This window comes from Sceloporus occidentalis, unplaced genomic scaffold, assembly GCF_023333645.1.
Source record: "Sceloporus occidentalis isolate IW3139 unplaced genomic scaffold, rSceOcc1.0.p SCAF_3, whole genome shotgun sequence".
NCBI lineage: Eukaryota > Metazoa > Chordata > Lepidosauria > Squamata > Phrynosomatidae > Sceloporus > Sceloporus occidentalis.
The window spans coordinates 624,617-641,521 of record NW_028316983.1 but is presented as its reverse complement, the minus strand read 5'-3'; the positions used below and the strand labels follow the sequence as shown (position 1 = coordinate 641,521).

The 16,905-nt window shown below is 50.4% G+C and overlaps 1 protein-coding gene across 3 annotated transcripts in view; it reads left to right on the top strand.

Annotated features, from left to right (window-relative positions):
- Positions 1-16,905, top strand: part of SLC12A5 (solute carrier family 12 member 5) — a 151,862-nt gene that overhangs the window by 86,042 nt on the left and 48,915 nt on the right. For all 3 annotated transcript variants that reach the window (XM_089513382.1, XM_089513381.1, XM_089513380.1), the window contains exons 2-4: positions 13,832-13,926; positions 15,549-15,680; positions 16,373-16,519. In XM_089513382.1, coding sequence (XP_089369508.1) covers positions 13,832-13,926; positions 15,549-15,680; positions 16,373-16,519 — 374 coding nt within the window. The remainder of the gene's footprint in view (positions 1-13,831; positions 13,927-15,548; positions 15,681-16,372; positions 16,520-16,905) is intronic.

Below are 16,905 nucleotides of genomic sequence, written 5' to 3'. Positions count from 1 at the left end.
CTGCATTGGCAGAATACTTACTTACCTGCATGGCAACCCTTCTGCTCGCTTTGCAAAGATGGGTGCAAAAATCTGCTCTCCTTGGAGCAAGACGCCTCTGGCTTCAGCCTTGAAAAACAAATGTTGACGTTTTACATAACTGGTTAAAATACAGTGTAGGAGGCATGGAAACAGGCTCCCAAAGAAACAGACACAGTCACTGGGATGGGATGGGATGGGATGGGATGGGATGCGGGGGTCTCTTAAGCCTGACAGGGATGATGATGATGATGATGATGATGATGATGATGATGATGATGATCTGGAGTGCCTTAGCTGTGCATTCCTGCATGGCAAGGCGTTGGAGATGATGGGCTTTGCAGTCCCTTCCAGCTCCAGGAGTCCATGATTCTGTTATTCTGTGGAATATATTTATCACTGGCACATTGGTGAGCCAACCCATGGAGGGTTTGCACCTTGGACTATGACTCTGGGTCCCAGTGTGTGCCTTCAAGTCATTTCTGAGTTATGGAGACCCCAAGGCAAACCTATCATGAAGCTTTCTTGGGACATTTCCTCGATTCCTTTATCATCTTCTGAGGCTGAGAGAGTGTGACTTGCCCATGGTCACCCAGTGGGTTTACATGGCCAAGCTGGGATTTGAACTGTGAGCCTCCCGGTGTCGCAAGCCAATGCTCAAACCACTAGACCACGCTGGCTCTATGGCTGTGGATGCAAGGGTTCAAATGCCTGCTCAGCCATGGAAACACACTGGTTGAATACATTGTGCAAGTCACACTCTCAGCCTCAGGGGAAGGCCATGGCAAATCCCCTCTGAACAAATCTGACCACAAAAACCCTGTGAAATGGTCTCCTTAGGGTTGCCCTAAGTCGGAAACGACTTCAAGGCAAACAACACAACACACACTCAAGCCAAAATGAAAAGAAATGCAATGCGGTTAAAATGCTCCAAAGTGTTCAGGTCCCCGCGCTTTGTCTTAATCCAGCCCTGGGTCTAAGCCACAAACTGGGGGAGAGGGCTCCACTCCGTACACGTCCCTGCCATACAGTCCCTTCATTTGTCCATCCCTATGGCTGCAGCATCTGTGACCCCTTGAAGGAGCGCAACCTCCTCCTTGTCTGGATCTGCCCCTGAGACATTGGGGCTGTGGGGCGGGATAGCATCCACTGGGGTTATGGGGGCAGGTATAGGAAATCCTGAAGCAGACCCCCATAACATACAGAGCGTCTCCCCAGAGGGGGAAAGGGTCAGTCTGGGAATCAGATCCTCAGCCCCAAAGGCCCTACAATGCTCCTTCTGCTCTCCTTGAAGAGCCTGCATGGTTCCCAAGTGGAGGGAGGCCACAGTTCCAGTATGTTCTGCACTGGAGCCCTGCATTCAGTTCTGCGCACCTCATTTTAGGAAGGATACAAGTTGGAGCAGATTCAGAGAAGGGCAGCAAGAACGCTGAGACGCATGGGGAAGAAAATGTATGAGGAGAGCTTGAAGGAGCTGGGCATGTTGAACCTAATGGAGAGAAGATGGAGGGGTGCGCATGGCAGCGCTCTTCAGCAACCCCTCAAGGGCTGCTTTTCCAGGGAAGAGGGAGAGGGTTTGTCCTCTGATGCCCCAGAAAGGGAGGACCAGTCCGAATGGGTTGAACATTAGAGGGACATGATGGAGTCTCCGTCTTTGGAGGCTGTTTTAAAGCACAGGCTGGATGGCCGTCTGTCCCAGGGATGGTATCTTCCTGCATGGCAGAAGGAGGTTCGATTGGATGGCCCTTGCAGTGCCTTCCAACTCTGCATGTATTCCTCCATGGCAGAATGGGTTTGGGTTGGATGGCCCTTGGGGGTCCCCCTCAATTCTAGGGTCCAATGTATTCCTGCATGGCAGAATTGGGTTAGACTGGATAGACTTTGGAGTCCTGTCCAACTCTAGGATCCTATGTATTTCTGCATGTCAGAAGAAAGAGGTTGAACTAGATGGATGGCCATTGGGGGTCCCTTCCAACTCCAGGATCCTATGTATTCCTGCATGGCAGAAGGAGGTTGGACTTGACTGCCCTTGGGGGTCCCTTCCAACTCCAGGATGACAAGGAGAGCGGTTTGGCAATGGAGCCAAAGGCCTGGGGAGCTGGTGGGGTCTCCTTCTCTGGAGGTCTTCCAAGAGAGGCAGGACAACCCTACCTGCTTCTGGGGATGCTCTACCTGGGGACCCAGCACTGAGCAGAGGGTTGGGATGGATGGCCCTTGGGGGTCCCTTCTCTTTGAGGCAGGGCTGCTTCTTTGCCTTCAGTGGCCTCATTTGCCGAGCAGCCCTTGCTTTCTACCAACCCCCAACCCCCCCAAAATCTGGGTCCCTGAACCAGAGAGAAAGAGCTGCCTTGGCTGCCCTTGCGGCTCGGCTGCCACTTTGAGGAATGGCCTTGGCAGAGCAGAGGCTGGCACCTGTCCTCGGAGGACACTGAAGCCCCAGGACTGGAGAACAATTAAGCCTGTGTGTGTGTGTGTGTGTCTTTGTGTGTGTTGTGTGTGTGTGTAGGACTTGTCAGGGCCATTTGTCAGGCCTGGGCCCAGCGGTCCCTCCGGCAAACCGGTGTCCTTGCAAGGAGAAATTACAAGTCTGACAGCTGCCTCCCTTCTGCAGGAACTCAGTGCATGGCTCCAGAGGAGACAGCATTGCCATGAATGGCTGCAAGGTGTGTGTGGGGGAAGACCCCTGCCCCACATCAATCCAGGGCCGCATGATGGACCAGATGCTCCTGCCTGCCAGAGCGGAGAATGCTGCCCATTGACACAGCCTCATGGGCTTTGTTGTCTCCAGGTCCAACTTTCATAGGATGGTTGTGCAACTAAGGTTGCATCCACACTGTTGTTGTTGTTGTTGTTGTTGTTGTTGTTATTATTATTAATAATAACCTTTATTTATAAAGCGCTGTAAATTTACACAGCGCTGTACATACAATCTTTTTAATTAGACGGTTCCCTGCCCTCAGGCTTACAATCTAAAAAGACACGACACAAAGGGAGTGGGGGTGGGGAAGGGGCCTCTCTAGTAGGATAATACATATACATAGCAATACAGGAAATGGTTCAATAAAACAGGCATCAAAAGAACATCAAATAGCAAGTGACAATTATGCAATGCCTGGGAAGGCTTCTCTGAACAGGACAATCTTCAACTCCGTTTTGAAGCTGGTTAAAGAAGTGATGGCTCTTGTGTCTCGCGGGGGAAGAAGGTTCCAGGAGTGAGGGGCAGCAAGTGAAAAGGGGTGAATCCGGGATGGGGCAGAGGAAATCCTGGGCTGGGACAGCAGACCTTGACTACCAGAACGGAGGGAACAACGGAGTGGGAAGGTGAGGAGAAAGAAGATGAGGAGCACTGCTCTGGACCCCACAACATACTCCAACTCCCAGAATGCCATAGCTATGAGCCAGAAAACAGTTAAAGTGGTGCCAATCTGGGTTTTTTCTCCAGTGTGGATGGAGCCCTATGATGTAAGTGGTAGTTCATTTGCAATAATATTTGCAAATGCGTCCCACTCCTTCCAAATGGGGATTGCAATGACTACAGCTGCAAGGAGGAAATCATAGATGACAAATTATACCTATGAATTTCACCACTGGGCACTTTGACATATGCGCAGATGGCTGCAGAAGTCTTTCTCTGTCTTCGTTTGCTTCGTTGGTTGTTTAAAGTGTGAAAGACTGCACCCAACAAGTCACAACTTGGAAGGAGCGGTGGTCTTCTTGGCATCCAGGTGGTCTCCCTGCATTTGCCACATTCAGGCGCCTCTTCCATCCCAGGAAAGTGGATTTTGGAAAGAGGAAGGGGAAAGGAAGAGAAGGGGTTTTGGGGGGGCTTTCCCATGGAGTTGTTTCTTTTTCTTTGTTGTTGTTAACTGGCCTGGAGTTGATCTAGATTCATGGCGACCCTCTGGATGAGACCTTTCCAAGACCCCCGGTCCTCCACTGCTCTGCTCAGGTCCTCCAAATTCATACCCATGGCCTCCTTCATAGAGTCCATCCATCTAGTGTGCGGCCTTCCTCTCTTCCTCCTTCCTTCCAGGTTTCCTAGCATTTCTAATATGTTATACTATTTAATACTGTCTTAAGGGGGGGAGGGATAAAGGGTTTTTAATTGTCATATTTTATATTTTACTGTTGTTAACCGCCCGGATTGGTTTGCCAGAGGGCGGTATACAAATAAATATTATTGTTGTTGTTGTTGTTGTTGTTGTTGTTGTTGTTGTTCTTTTTTCCTAAGGAGCCCTTCCTTCTCCTGATGTGTCCAAAGTACGACAGCCTCAGTCTGGTCATTTTGGCTTCTTCCAGGGAGGTTTCTGGCTTGATCGGGACCCCTTGGTTTGTCCTTTTGGCTGCTGTCCATGGGATGCCCAGCCCTCTTCTCCAGCCCCACATCATCTCCAAGGAATGGAGTTTCTTCCTAACTGTCCAGCTCTCACATCCATCCATGGCAATAATAGGGAATACAATGGCTTGTGTGATTCTCACTTCTGTGTTCAGTTGTGTATCTTTGCATTTAGGACCTTTTCTAGTTCTTTCATAGCTCTCCTTCCCATTCTTAATCTTCTTATGATTTCCCGACTGCAGTCCCCATTTCTATTAATGCTAGATCCCAGGTATGAGAACTCTTTTACTATTTCTATAGGTATCAAGATATAGGTATAGATATATAAACTTTTTTACTATTTTTATATATCTCAAGGATAGATAGATAGATAGATAGATAGATAGATAGATAGATAGATAGATAGATAGATAGTTGAGGCTTGATCTGCTCTAGGACCCCTTGGTTTATCCCTTTGGCTGCTGTCCATGGGATCCTCAGCCCTCTTCCCCAGCCCTACATCATCCCAAATATATTGATCCCCCCTCCATCTTGCTTTTTAACTGTCCAGCTCTCAGATCCATATCCGTGGTGATAGGGAATACAATGGTTGTACCATTCAAAGTTTTTTGTGCTCCGTTGTATATCCTCCCTGCATTTTAGGACCTTTTCTAGTCCTTTCATAGCCACTGTTCCCATTCTTCATCCCTGTCTCATTTCCTGGCCGCAGTCTCCATTTCTATCCACGTTTGCTCCCAAATATGAGAACGCTTTTACTCTTTCTCTTTCCTCATTGTCTGGGCTGGATTTGTCTAGATTCTGCGTGGGCATTATTTTTGTTTTCTTTATGTTCCGCAGTCGCCTTTGCCTTTCTCCCTTGATCTTCTTCCTTAATGCTTTTTACTTGTTCCGTGTCTTTTTTCCTCTTTGGTTGGCAATAGAAGGACTGAAATCACTGTGGAGAAGCATTTTCCACCTCCATTTCGGTGGGGCTTTTATTAGTGTAGCGATGTTACATAAATTGGAACACCAATTAAAAATGAAATTAATTGTTTAAAAAGTTCCCCTTCCAGCAGCCTAAACATAATTGAATTAGATTTTTTTAAAAGCATGTTAGCAATTAAAGTAATGCATCGACTGTTCCCTCAATCCGGCTGGCTGTACTTGGCGCGTCCGTCTCCATCGCGGAGGCACCGTTCGCCTGGCTCTTTCCGCTCCAAAATGGGTGCCAGGGATGGGCATGAAATCTGGGCCTGTGCCTCCTCTGACACTCCTGTCCTTCCATGATGAAGGATCCTGGCTTGCTTGCATAAAGGACAGAGGTCTGGCAAATCGTAGAATCACAGAGTTGGAAGGGTCCCTCAAGAACCATCCAGTCCAGCCCCCTTCTTCTGCCATGCAGGAACTCTCCATCAAAGCCCCCCATGGACAGATGGCCATCCAGCCTCTGCTTAAAGACCTCTTCCAAAGAAGGAAACCCCACCAAAATCTCCAAGGAAGGAGTGTCTTCCGCTGTCAACCCTCTCTGACCATCAGGCAGTTCCTCCGAATATCTCTTTTCCTGGAGCTTGCATTTCTGGGCTCTTCCTTGAGAGGAGCGATGGCATGCTCTCCACCGGTGCCCCAAATCCAGGCTGGGGCTCTTGATCCCCAAATGGACCACTGCCATGGAAGCAGCTGGCTCTCTGCATCTCAGTGGCAGCTGGCGGTGCTGGTACCCATTGGATGTGGAACGCTTTCTGGGTTGTACTCTAAACATTAAAGAGGTTGTCCAAAGTGCTGAGGTATTTTGAGGGGAGTGGGCCTGAGCACCTTGGGCAATGCCACTGAAGTGTGTTCTGCTGGATCTGGACCAGTGGCCAAACAATGGGCCAAAGGTGACCCCTTCGGCACCCAGATCCTGGGGGGCACCTCTTGCCCATGGCTCCCCAAAAGGCAGCTCTGTATGGAAGCAGAAGGGTGAGGCTTAAGGGCCACAGCAAGCCCAGGTTTGCAGGAATCCTAGAACTGAGTCCCCAGCATCCCCAGCTCATGGATCCGGCAGAGAATGATGGGCTAGAGGAGCTTTCCTTCCCTGAGGCCCAGAAGAGCGGCTGACCACCTGAGCAGACTGACCAGGGCTAGGAGAGCTGATGGTCACTTGGCCCTGAGCTGCAGAGTAGCCCCTTCTTGCTGGAATATTTTTGATCCTGGAGCCCTTGGATGTGCATTGAAGGATCAGAAGAAAAATCCACAGGTTTGGTTCATGGTGAGGGGGTTATTTCCCCTTCTGAACTGGGAGGCCTGTTTAAGTATTTGAAGGGATCCCACACTGAGGATGGAGCAAGCTTCTTTTCTGCTGCTCCAGAGGCTAGGACCCAATGGAGCAATGGATGAAAGCTGCAGGAAAAGAGATTCCACCTCAATTTTAGGAAGAACCTCCTGAGGGTAAGGGCTGTTCGACAGTGGAAGATGCTGCTGCCTCAATGGAGGCTAGTGGGGTCTCCATGTTTGGAGGCTGTTTTTAAGCAGAGGCTGGAGGGCCATCTGTCCCAGGGAGGAGGGCTTGGATGGTGTCATCCTACATGGCACTATAAGGTTGGGCTGGGTGGCCTTGGGGGTTCCTTCCAATTCTAGGACTCTGTGCATTCCTGCATGGCAGAAGGGGGTCAGGTTAGATGGCCCCTTGGGGTCTCTTCCAACTCTAAGATTCTATGACTCTGATTCTTTTTCCAGCTGCCTGCCTGGAATTGTGCCAAATAACACCTTGGAGCCTGGCCCCTCCTATACCTGTCCAATCAGGAGGATGGACCATTGCTCCCCAAGACACACACACAGAGCCAGCCCTCCTCCGCATTGCCATGGATCCCTGTTGTGGGATCAGCTTTTGTGCAATGGCAGTGGGCAGCATGCGCAAGAGAGAGAGAGGGCTGCGAAGGAGAAGACAGGAGAAACCGCAAATGGCCACTGGCTGCTGTTTGGGGGAAAGTCAGGAGCCAAGAGGCTTCTGCATCTCATAAAATCATTTTAAGATGGAGGGGCATGGATATCTGGCACCAGGCATGGGCTCTGGTGGAAGAAAGGGGTGCCTCTGCCCTGGTGTCTCTGGAAGGACTCTGTTCTAGAGCTGGGGAGAGTGTTTGCTAAACTGCCCCTTTCCCCTTTTTCCTTCTCCAGCAGAGGAAGACTTTTCTCTCCCCCCCCCCCCCCAATAATTTTATTGATTTTTGCAAATAGAAATAGTTGCACATTCAGCTACATACAAACAAACAGCTTCATTTATATACTGCTTCATACCGAACTGACAGTGTCTAAGCGGTTTACACTGTGAGCTCATTGCCCCCAACAAACCATCTGGGGATTCGTTTTAGCGAAGGATGCAAGCCTGAATCCAGCTTGAGCCCTTTCACTGGTCTTGAACCCGCAACCTTATGGTTTGGAGCGAGTGGCTGCAGGACAGGCAGCACTGAACCACTGTGCCACTTTAAGCCATTGATTAATTCCTTACTAACTATTCTCTAACAACAACTTCCATCTACTACAATTATATATCTATTGTCCAACTGACTCAGTCAGCCCTTGACTTCCACTCCTCCCTTTCATTTCTTATCAACTTCCTTTAATCATTCTCCCCCCCCCTTTTAATCTCTATAATATTTTAAGATTGGTGACTTTATAGATTATTCTTTCTACTATCATCCTCTCTCTATCTCTAATTCAATTTTTTTAAAGTTTCGTATGTACATTGTCTCAAAAATTGTCTCAGAAATTAAGAGACGACTCTTTGGAGAAATTCAGTGTAGAGTGGCCAGTAGCAACTGCGTAGATAAAGGCGCAACAGGGAGAAAAGATATAGAGGAATAATAGACAAGTTACTTCAGGAGAGATGTTAAGTAGAGTTGATTTTGCCAGACGTTATTAAAAGAGGCCATGGTTTAGGTTAAAGAACGTATAGAGAAAGGCTTTTCTATCTTGGCTGCCTTTGGGGTTGCCGGCTGGGTGTTGGGGATCTGTTTGCACATGGCCTCCTTCATCTTTCTAAACCGGACTTTTCCTTAACTTCCACTTGAATGGCTGACCTGGTTTTATGATTTTACAGCCTTTGCTTTTGGTGTCATATTGTTGGGTGCCACTTTGAGTCCCATTCTGGGGATGGGAATCCCAGGGCATAGGCGCTCCTTCCCTGTCTGCTTGCAAGAGACCCATCTGTCTTGCCAGGCCTCCTCCTTCTCCTGCCGAAACCCATAGGGCTCCCTTCTTCTTCCCAGGGCAACTGGGGTCTCCCCTGTGCCAGCAAGCAAGTGGCATGCAGGTCTCCTCTGAAGGAGGGAACTCCTGGTCCTGGCATTGCTTGGCTTGCTTCCCTGTGCAATGAGTCACTGCCCAGATCAATGGATGGGAGCCTTGAAAGCACCTGGAAGCCCCTGCAGGGTTTGATTTTGTAATGGGCAGCAGAAGTGGATGCCCAATGGTTTGGAAGTGCCTTTCAACACCGAGAAATGCAAGGTACTGCACTTAGGGCGGGAAAATGAAATGCACAGATATAGGATTATGGGGGACACCTGGCTGAATGAATCTAATAAATAATAATAATAATAATAAAATTTTTATTTATATACCGCCCTTCCACAGATCAGGGCGGTTTACAACACTTTAAAAACAATACATTAAAAACATCGATATCCTTACAATAAAAACACAGAAAAGCCCCGAGTTAGCCAGTCCCCTTGCCAGTGAAGAGGAAGGAGGTCCATAGGACATCTTAGTCGAGGAATGCATTACCAAAAAGGAAGGTCTTCAAATCCCTTTTAAATTGGGCCAGGGAGGTAGCCGAGCGGAGCTCTATGGGCAGCGTGTTCCAAAGGGCCGGGGCGGCGATGGAAAATGTCTTCCTGGTAGTGGAGACAAGCCTAGCCCCGGGAACCCTAAGTAGTTGCTGCCCAGATGTTCTGAGGGTGCGGGACGGAATGTATGGGGAGAGGCGGTCCTTCAGGTATCCTGGGCCCAAGCCATTTAGGGCTTTATAGGTCATCACCAACACCTTATATTGCGCCCGGAAGCGAATCGGCAGCCAATGCAGATCTTTTAACACCGGTGTAATGTGGCTGGCCCTGGAAGTACCAGTGACCAGCCTGGCTGCCATATTTTGTACCATTTGTAGCTTCCGGGTTTGGTATAAGGGTTGCCCCATGTAGAGTGCATTGCAGAAATCCAGTCTCGAGGTTACCAGAGCGTGTACCACAGTTTCAAGGTCCTCCTGGGCCAGGTATGGACACAGCTGGCGAAGAAGCCGAAGCTGATGACAGGTGCTCTTGACCGTCGCATTCACCTGAGCAGTCAGGTGAAGGGACGAGTCAAGAAGCACCCCCAGACTGCGCACGGAGTCCTTCACAGGGAGCGTGACCCCGTTCAGGACAGGTGGAACCACCTCCATTCCTGGACCAGGAGAACCTATCACTAGTACCTCCGTTTTCTCTGGATTCAGCTTGAGTCGGTTTTCCTTCATCCAGCCCATTACTGACTCCAGACAGGCCACAAGAGGAGAGACGCCATCCTCGGTCACTGCATCAGTCGGAGACATAGAGAAGATTATTTGGGTGTCATCAGCGTACTGATAACCCCGCGCCCCATGTCTCCGGATGATCTCTCCCAGCGGTTTCATGTAAATGTTAAATAGCATGGGAGACAGAATGGCTCCTTGAGGGACCCCAGTTTTAAGGGCCCTCTCATCGGAGCACACGTCTCCCAGCTGCACCATCTGGGACCTCCCAGAGAGGTAGGACCGGAACCACTGGAGCGCAGTGCCCCCGATTCCCACCTCTGCCAGGCGCCCCAGAAGGATACCATGGTCTATGGTATCGAAAGCCACTGAGATGTCCAAGAGCACCAACAGGGACACGCTTCCCCTGTCGATGCCCAGACGGAGATCATCGACCAAGGCGACCATGGCCGTCTCAACCCCATAACCTTCCCGAAAGCCAGTTTGAAATGGGTCCAGATAATCCGTTTCATCCAAGACCGACTGAAGCTGGATTGCAACCGCTCTCTCGATCACCTTCCCCAGAAATGGCAGCAGCGAGACTGGCCGATAATTATTATATACCAGGGGGTCGAGGGAGGGCTTTTTTAATAAAGGTTTTACAGTGGCCAATTTGAGATCAGATGGAAATTGCCCTTCCCTCAAGGATGTATTAATGATCCGGCATAACAGTGAAGTTACTGCCGGTCCCCCCTGGGCTGCTAGCCACGAGGGACAGGGATCAAGAGAGCAGGTCGTTTTCCGAACACTTCCGAGGATCTTGTCCACATCATCGGTACTTACCAACTCAAACCGATCCAGTTTAACAAAGTCCACGGAGGCTCTGGATGCCTCTACCCTAGGTTCTGCTTGAATGTCGGCGTCAAGACCTTCGCTTATCCGAGAAGTTTTATCCGCGAAGAAGTTGTTAAATTGGTCACAGCAGGCCTTAGAAGGTTCAAGGATCTGGTTCAGGGCAGGAGGGAGCTGAGTTAGCTCCCTGACTACCCTGAACAACTCTGCTGGACGCGACTCCGCGGACGCGACACGAGCACCATAGAACGAATTCTTTGCTGCTCGTATCGCCTCTCCATAGTCCACTAACAGTTGGTCTAGGAGAGTCTTGTGTCTAAGTGTGAAAGGGATCTGGGAGTCCAAATAGACCACAAGTTGAACATGAGTCAACAGGCTGCATCAATAGAAGTATAGTGTCTAGATCAAGGGAAGTTATAGTGCCACTGTATTCTCCTTTGGTCAGACCCCAAATGGAATAACACTGTGTCCACTTCTGGGTGCCATAATTCAAAAAGGATGTGGAGAAACTGGAGCCCTGTGTCCAAAGGAGGGTCACCAAAATGGTGAAGGGTCTGGAAACCATGAAGCCCTATGAGGAAAGACTCAGGGAGCTGGAGATGCTTAGCTTGGAGAAGAGAAGGTGAAGAGGTGATAGGATAGCCATGTTTAAATATTTCCTGCATGGCAAAATGGGGTTGGGCTGGATGGCCCTTGAGGTCTCTTCCAACTCTGTGGTTCTATTATTTTATCATTCCTAAGATGGCAGGAACTGGCCTAAGGAGGAGGGACAAGGGCCACTTCCACAGGTGGAAGGAGCATGGATGTTGCAAATCCAAGCCTCCTTGGGTGTTACATATTCGGCCTGCGCAGGGGAGGCGCATCAGTGTGATGGCTTCATAAGAGCGAAGTTGGTGTGCAATGTCTGCTCGGCATAATAATAATAATAATAATAATAATAATAATAATAATAGGATTTATTTATATGCTGCCCAATCACTGGGAATCTGGCCGGCTTACAACAGAGGGGATAATAGATGGTTCCCTGCCCTCAGGCTTACAATCTAAAAAACACGACACAAAAGGAGAAGGGAATGGTGGGGGGAGGCCGGGCCGATGGCGTTGGGCCTGTCCTTTCACTCCCTCTAAGGCCAGAAGAAATCACAGCCACACACACCTCTTTGTATTTCCTGTGCTTGCAGTCCCTTGGTCCCGCTCCCTCCCCCTCGCCTGGCAGAGGTGGGGATCGGGGGCACTGTGCTCCAGTGGTTCCGCTCCTACCTCTCCGGGAGGTCCCAGATGGTGCAGCTGGGAGACGTGTGCTCCGACGAGAGGCCCCTTAAAACCGGGGTCCCTCAAGGGGCCATTCTGTCTCCCATGCTATTCAACATTTACATGAAACCGCTGGGAGAGATCATCCGGAGACATGGGGCGCGGGGTTATCAGTACGCTGATGACACCCAGATTATTTTCTCTATGTCTCCGACTGATGCAGTGACTGAGGATGGCGTCTCTCCTCTCGTGGCCTGTCTAGAGTCAGTAATGGGCTGGATGAGGGAAAACCGACTCAAGCTGAATCCAGAGAAAACGGAGGTACTAGTGATAGGTTCTCCTGGTCCAGGAATGGCGGTGGTTCCACCTGTCCTGAACGGGGTCACGCTCCCTGTGAAGGACTCCGTGCGCAGTCTGGGGGTGCTTCTTGACTCGTCGCTTCACCTGACTGCTCAGGTGAATGCGACGGTCAAGAGCACCTGTTATCAGCTTCGGCTGATTCGCCAGCTGCGCCCATACCTGGCCCAGAGGGACCTAGAAACTGTTGTACATGCTCTGGTAACTTCGAGACTGGATTTCTGCAATGTACTCTACATGGGGCAACCCTTATACCAAACTCGGAAGCTGCAAATGGTGCAGAACATGGCAGCCCGGCTGGTCACTGGCGCTCCCAGGACCAGCCATATAACACCGGTTTTAAAAGATCTCCATTGGCTGCCCATTCGCTTCCGAGCTCAATATAAGGTGTTGGTAATTACCTATAAAGCCCTAAATGGCTTGGGCCCAGGATACCTAAAGGACCGCCTCTCCCCGTACATTCCGCCTCGCACCCTCAGAACGACTGGGCAGCAGCTACTGAAGGTGCCTGGGGCTAGGTTAGCCTCCACTTCTCGGAGGACGTTTTCCATAGCTGCCCCAGCCCTTTGGAATGCGCTGCCCACAGAGCTCCGCTCGTCTACTACCCTGGCCCAATTTAGGAAGGACCTTAAACCCTTCCTATTCCAACAGGCATTCCCCGAATAAATATCCTGTGGGCCTCCCTCCTCTTTCGTGGCCAAGAGGTTGGGCTATGGGGCTTTTTATTGTTGGTTTATGTGTATTTTAATCTGTTGTTTTTAACATGTTGTAAGCCGCCCTGATCAAAGGAAGGGCGGCATATAAATAAAAAGTTTATTTATTTTATTTATTTCTTTGGGCACTGCATGCTTAACTTAATGCTCAACTTAAGTTTTAATTTGCTGCAATGCTAGAAATTTGGGGACCAAAGGGGAAAAATCATTGTTGTTGTTGCATGCCTTGAAGTTGTGTCTGACTTTAAACAGAGGCTGGATGGCCATCTGTCAGTGGGGATGCTTTGATTGTGAGGTCCTGCATGGCAGAAGAAGAAGGGGTTGGACTTGATCAGGGCACTTTTTGGGGTCTCTACCAACTCTATGGTTCTATGATTCTATGACTTATGGTGACCCTAAGGCTAAGCTATCTTGGGGTTTTTTTGGCAAGATTGGTTCGGAGGAGGTTTGCCATTGCCATCTTCACAGGCTGAGAGAGAGTGACTTGCCCAAGGTCTCCCAGTGGTTTGGATAGCCAAACTGGGAATTGAACCATGGTCTTTAGCATCATAATCCAGCACTAACCACTGGATCATACTGGGGAGGGGAGAATGTTTACATTGGGCTGCAGTGCCCTCATTTTGTCACACACAAACCCTATTGCTACCCCTCTTTGTAGGCGTTCAAGAAGGTGGGGGAAATGCCAAGTGTGTCAATGTTGGGTGCATTTCAGTCAGATGCATGGAGGCACCGATTCCTTGGTGGGTTTGGGTCAGACGAATGGGCACAAGCTCTGTTTTTCCAGGGAGGGATCCCACTGCCAACAAGGAGGGCCAAGGGAACAGCCACAGGCAGCTCACCCAGGTCACCTTTTTTGCCCCTTTGCAGGTGATGGCAACCCCAAAGAGAGCAGCCCTTTCATCAACAGCACCGACCTGGAGAAGGCGAAGGAGTATGATGGGAAGAACATGGCTCTCTTTGAGGTCAGCAATGTGTGGGGCAGTGGGTCTGGGGTGGGATGGACAAGAGACCAGGGCATGTATTCAGGGCCAAGGACCCATTTTGCATGCAGATGGTCCTGGGTCCCTCCAGCAGCCCTTCCAGCACAAAGGAGGATTCATTGGAGGGTGCTGGGAAAGGCCATCTGAGTTGCTGCCGGTCAGAGCCAAGCAATGGGCCAATGATCCTTGGGGCCACCCCTTGCCCATGGCTCCCCAAAAGGCAGTTCTGTATAGAAGCAGAGGGGTGAAGCTTAAGGGGCAGAACAAGCCCAGGTTTGCAGTAACCCAAGGGCTGAGTCCCCAGCATCCCCAGGTCATAGGATCTGTCAGAGGATGATGGGCTAGAAGAGCTTTCCTTCCTTGAGAGGCCCAGAAGAGCGGCTGACCGCCTGAGCAGACTGACCAGGGCTAGGTGGGCTGGTGGTCACTTGGCCCTGGCCTAAATTGCCCGCAGGTGAGCAACTAGGGAGAGCAGAGATTGTAGGTAGCTTCATGGCACAAGGGCATCGCATCTGCACCTGGCAACCCCTGCTTTCTTTCATTTGTTTCCATCCTGCCTTTCTCCCTCTCTGGGACCCAGGGCAGCTCACAGCGTGAGTTAAAGCAGAAGAAGAGCTCCAAGAATGAATAATGCAGACATTTATAAACAATTAAACAAGCAGTCATATTAAAAACATTAATTTAAAACAGTTTAAAAGACAGTTGGTATTGTACTGGCATTGAAAGCTTCTGCCTGCTTGGCTTTTTTAAAATGGGAGCTGGCCCTGATCCTAAATGCAGGACTCAAAACCGGTCTTTGCAAAACGGAAGCCACTAGCCTTCATTGTGGTTGAGTGACTGAAACTCCCATCAGCCCCATTAAACAGCATAGGCAGTGGCAAGGAATGCTGGGAGCTGTAGTCCATGCCATGCCCACCCCTGCCTTAGATAGCCTTTATGGCTTTATGGCCATTTAGACCATTATCTCATGCTCCTTCCCCCCATTCCTGTTATTCCAACACTTTTGCAGCAGGTTGTAGATGCCAATTATGTTCAAGCAAGAAAAGGAAAACCCAAACATTTGGTAATACTTTTTTTTAACCACCAAAAATGCTTGGAGCATGTGTGGCTTTTGCTTTTTAAACCTGCTTAGTCCTGTATGACTGAAAACCCAATAAAAATGGAGCTGGCTTCTGCTGCTGCCCTGGTGCTGAATGCAACATGCCTTGGATGCGAGCCCCGTTTTCGTTGCAGGAAAGGGCAACAGATTCGCAGACTAAAAATAAAACAGAAGGGACACTTGCGTCTGTGGACCAGCTCAGCTGGCAGCCCCGGAATAGAAAGAGGCCTTAAAAAGAAGGAGAAACAAAGGATGCTGGGCTGTGGCATGCCCACGCCAGGCCAGAGGCTGGCACCAGCCCTGTTTACTGGTCACAGAATGACCCAGGATGGCTACAGAGGCGAGGTCTGGGCTGTGGGACCCACACAGCGGCTCATGGGAGAGTGGGAAAGGGAGCCATGGGGCAAAGGATGGAGAGGAGCTGGTGGTGGGTTGTAGGGTCCTCCAGGGAAGAAGCCCCCAGTCCTGCCCCCACAACTCATCCTCCTTTCCTTCGGCCCCATAGGAGGAGATGGACACCAGCCCCATGGTGTCCTCTTTACTCAGCGGCCTGGCCAACTACACCAACCTGCCCCAAGGCAGCCGGGAGCACGAAGAGGCTGAGAACAACGATGGAGCCAAGAAGAAGCCGGTCAAGGTGTGCGGTGGGGGGCTTGGGGGTCAGGGAGGCTGCATTTGGGGGGCCTACAAGGGGAGAAGCTGGCCTGGGCCTCTTGGGCCAGAGAGAGGCATTTGGGGTCTCCTGGAGCAGCCCCCAAAACAGAGGTCCCTTTTGGCCCATGTGCGGACGATTCTGAGAACAGCAGCACAGAAGTGAATGAATTGGCTGCTGAATTAAACCAAAGATAGAGTCCCCATGGGGAAGCCATGTTCATTCTTGAAACATCAGTGAGGCTTCGCAGCCTGGACTTATGCAGCTTGACTCAATTACTCAAGGAATGCACAAAATCTGGGGGGTGACAGAAACACTGGGAGATCTGGGAAAGGACTATGGAAGGAGAGGAAACTGATTGCATCCTTTCCCCTTCAGCTCTGGGCCCCTGAGTTGTCAAATGGCAAATGCAACAACTGCCCCATTGCAGTTGCACCAACTGACCCATTGCAATTGCACCAACTGCCCCATTATTAATGCAGCCTGGTCTTGGGGGGTTGACCATTGACGGGTGTTGGGAGAGGTGGGAGAGGCACTCTCTCTGTGCCAAGGGGCTGCTTCTCATTCTGGGGGGCCACGAAGATGCCACAGAGTGTGGGGTGTGCATGTGAGGAATTTGGGGCAGTGGGGGGGTTGGCACCTGTCTCCTTCTCACCGCCCTGTGCTTCCCCCCATAGGCTCCTCGAATGGGCACCTTTATGGGTGTCTACTTACCCTGCCTGCAGAACATCTTTGGCGTCATCCTCTTCCTCCGATTGACATGGGTTGTGGGCATCTCTGGGATCATGGAGTCCTTCTGCATGGTCTTGCTCTGCTGCTCCGCCGTGAGTCGCTTCTGGACATTTGGGGCAGAGATGGGTAGCACATGGGGAGGCGCTCTCGGTTAAACCAGAGGAATCACTCCAGACATCTGACCCCCCCTTCTTCCAGTGGCAGAAAGGAGTCAGATTACATGGTACCTGGGGCCTCTCCATCTCTGCAGTTCTGTGGGTCTAATGCTCTGGGACGCTCAGCCACAGGGAGCATGGTGCTTTGAAATGCCCACCTCCTGGATTAACCTTCACTGGGACGCACACCTGCCCAGGATGCCATGGAGGGAGGACAATGACAAAAAGGAGGGCATTGCCCCCAATGAAGAATCCTGCCCCTCCAATGAAATGTCCATTCACTCTGCACAATTTCTAGTGCTGCAGAAATGAAAAACTTCAAT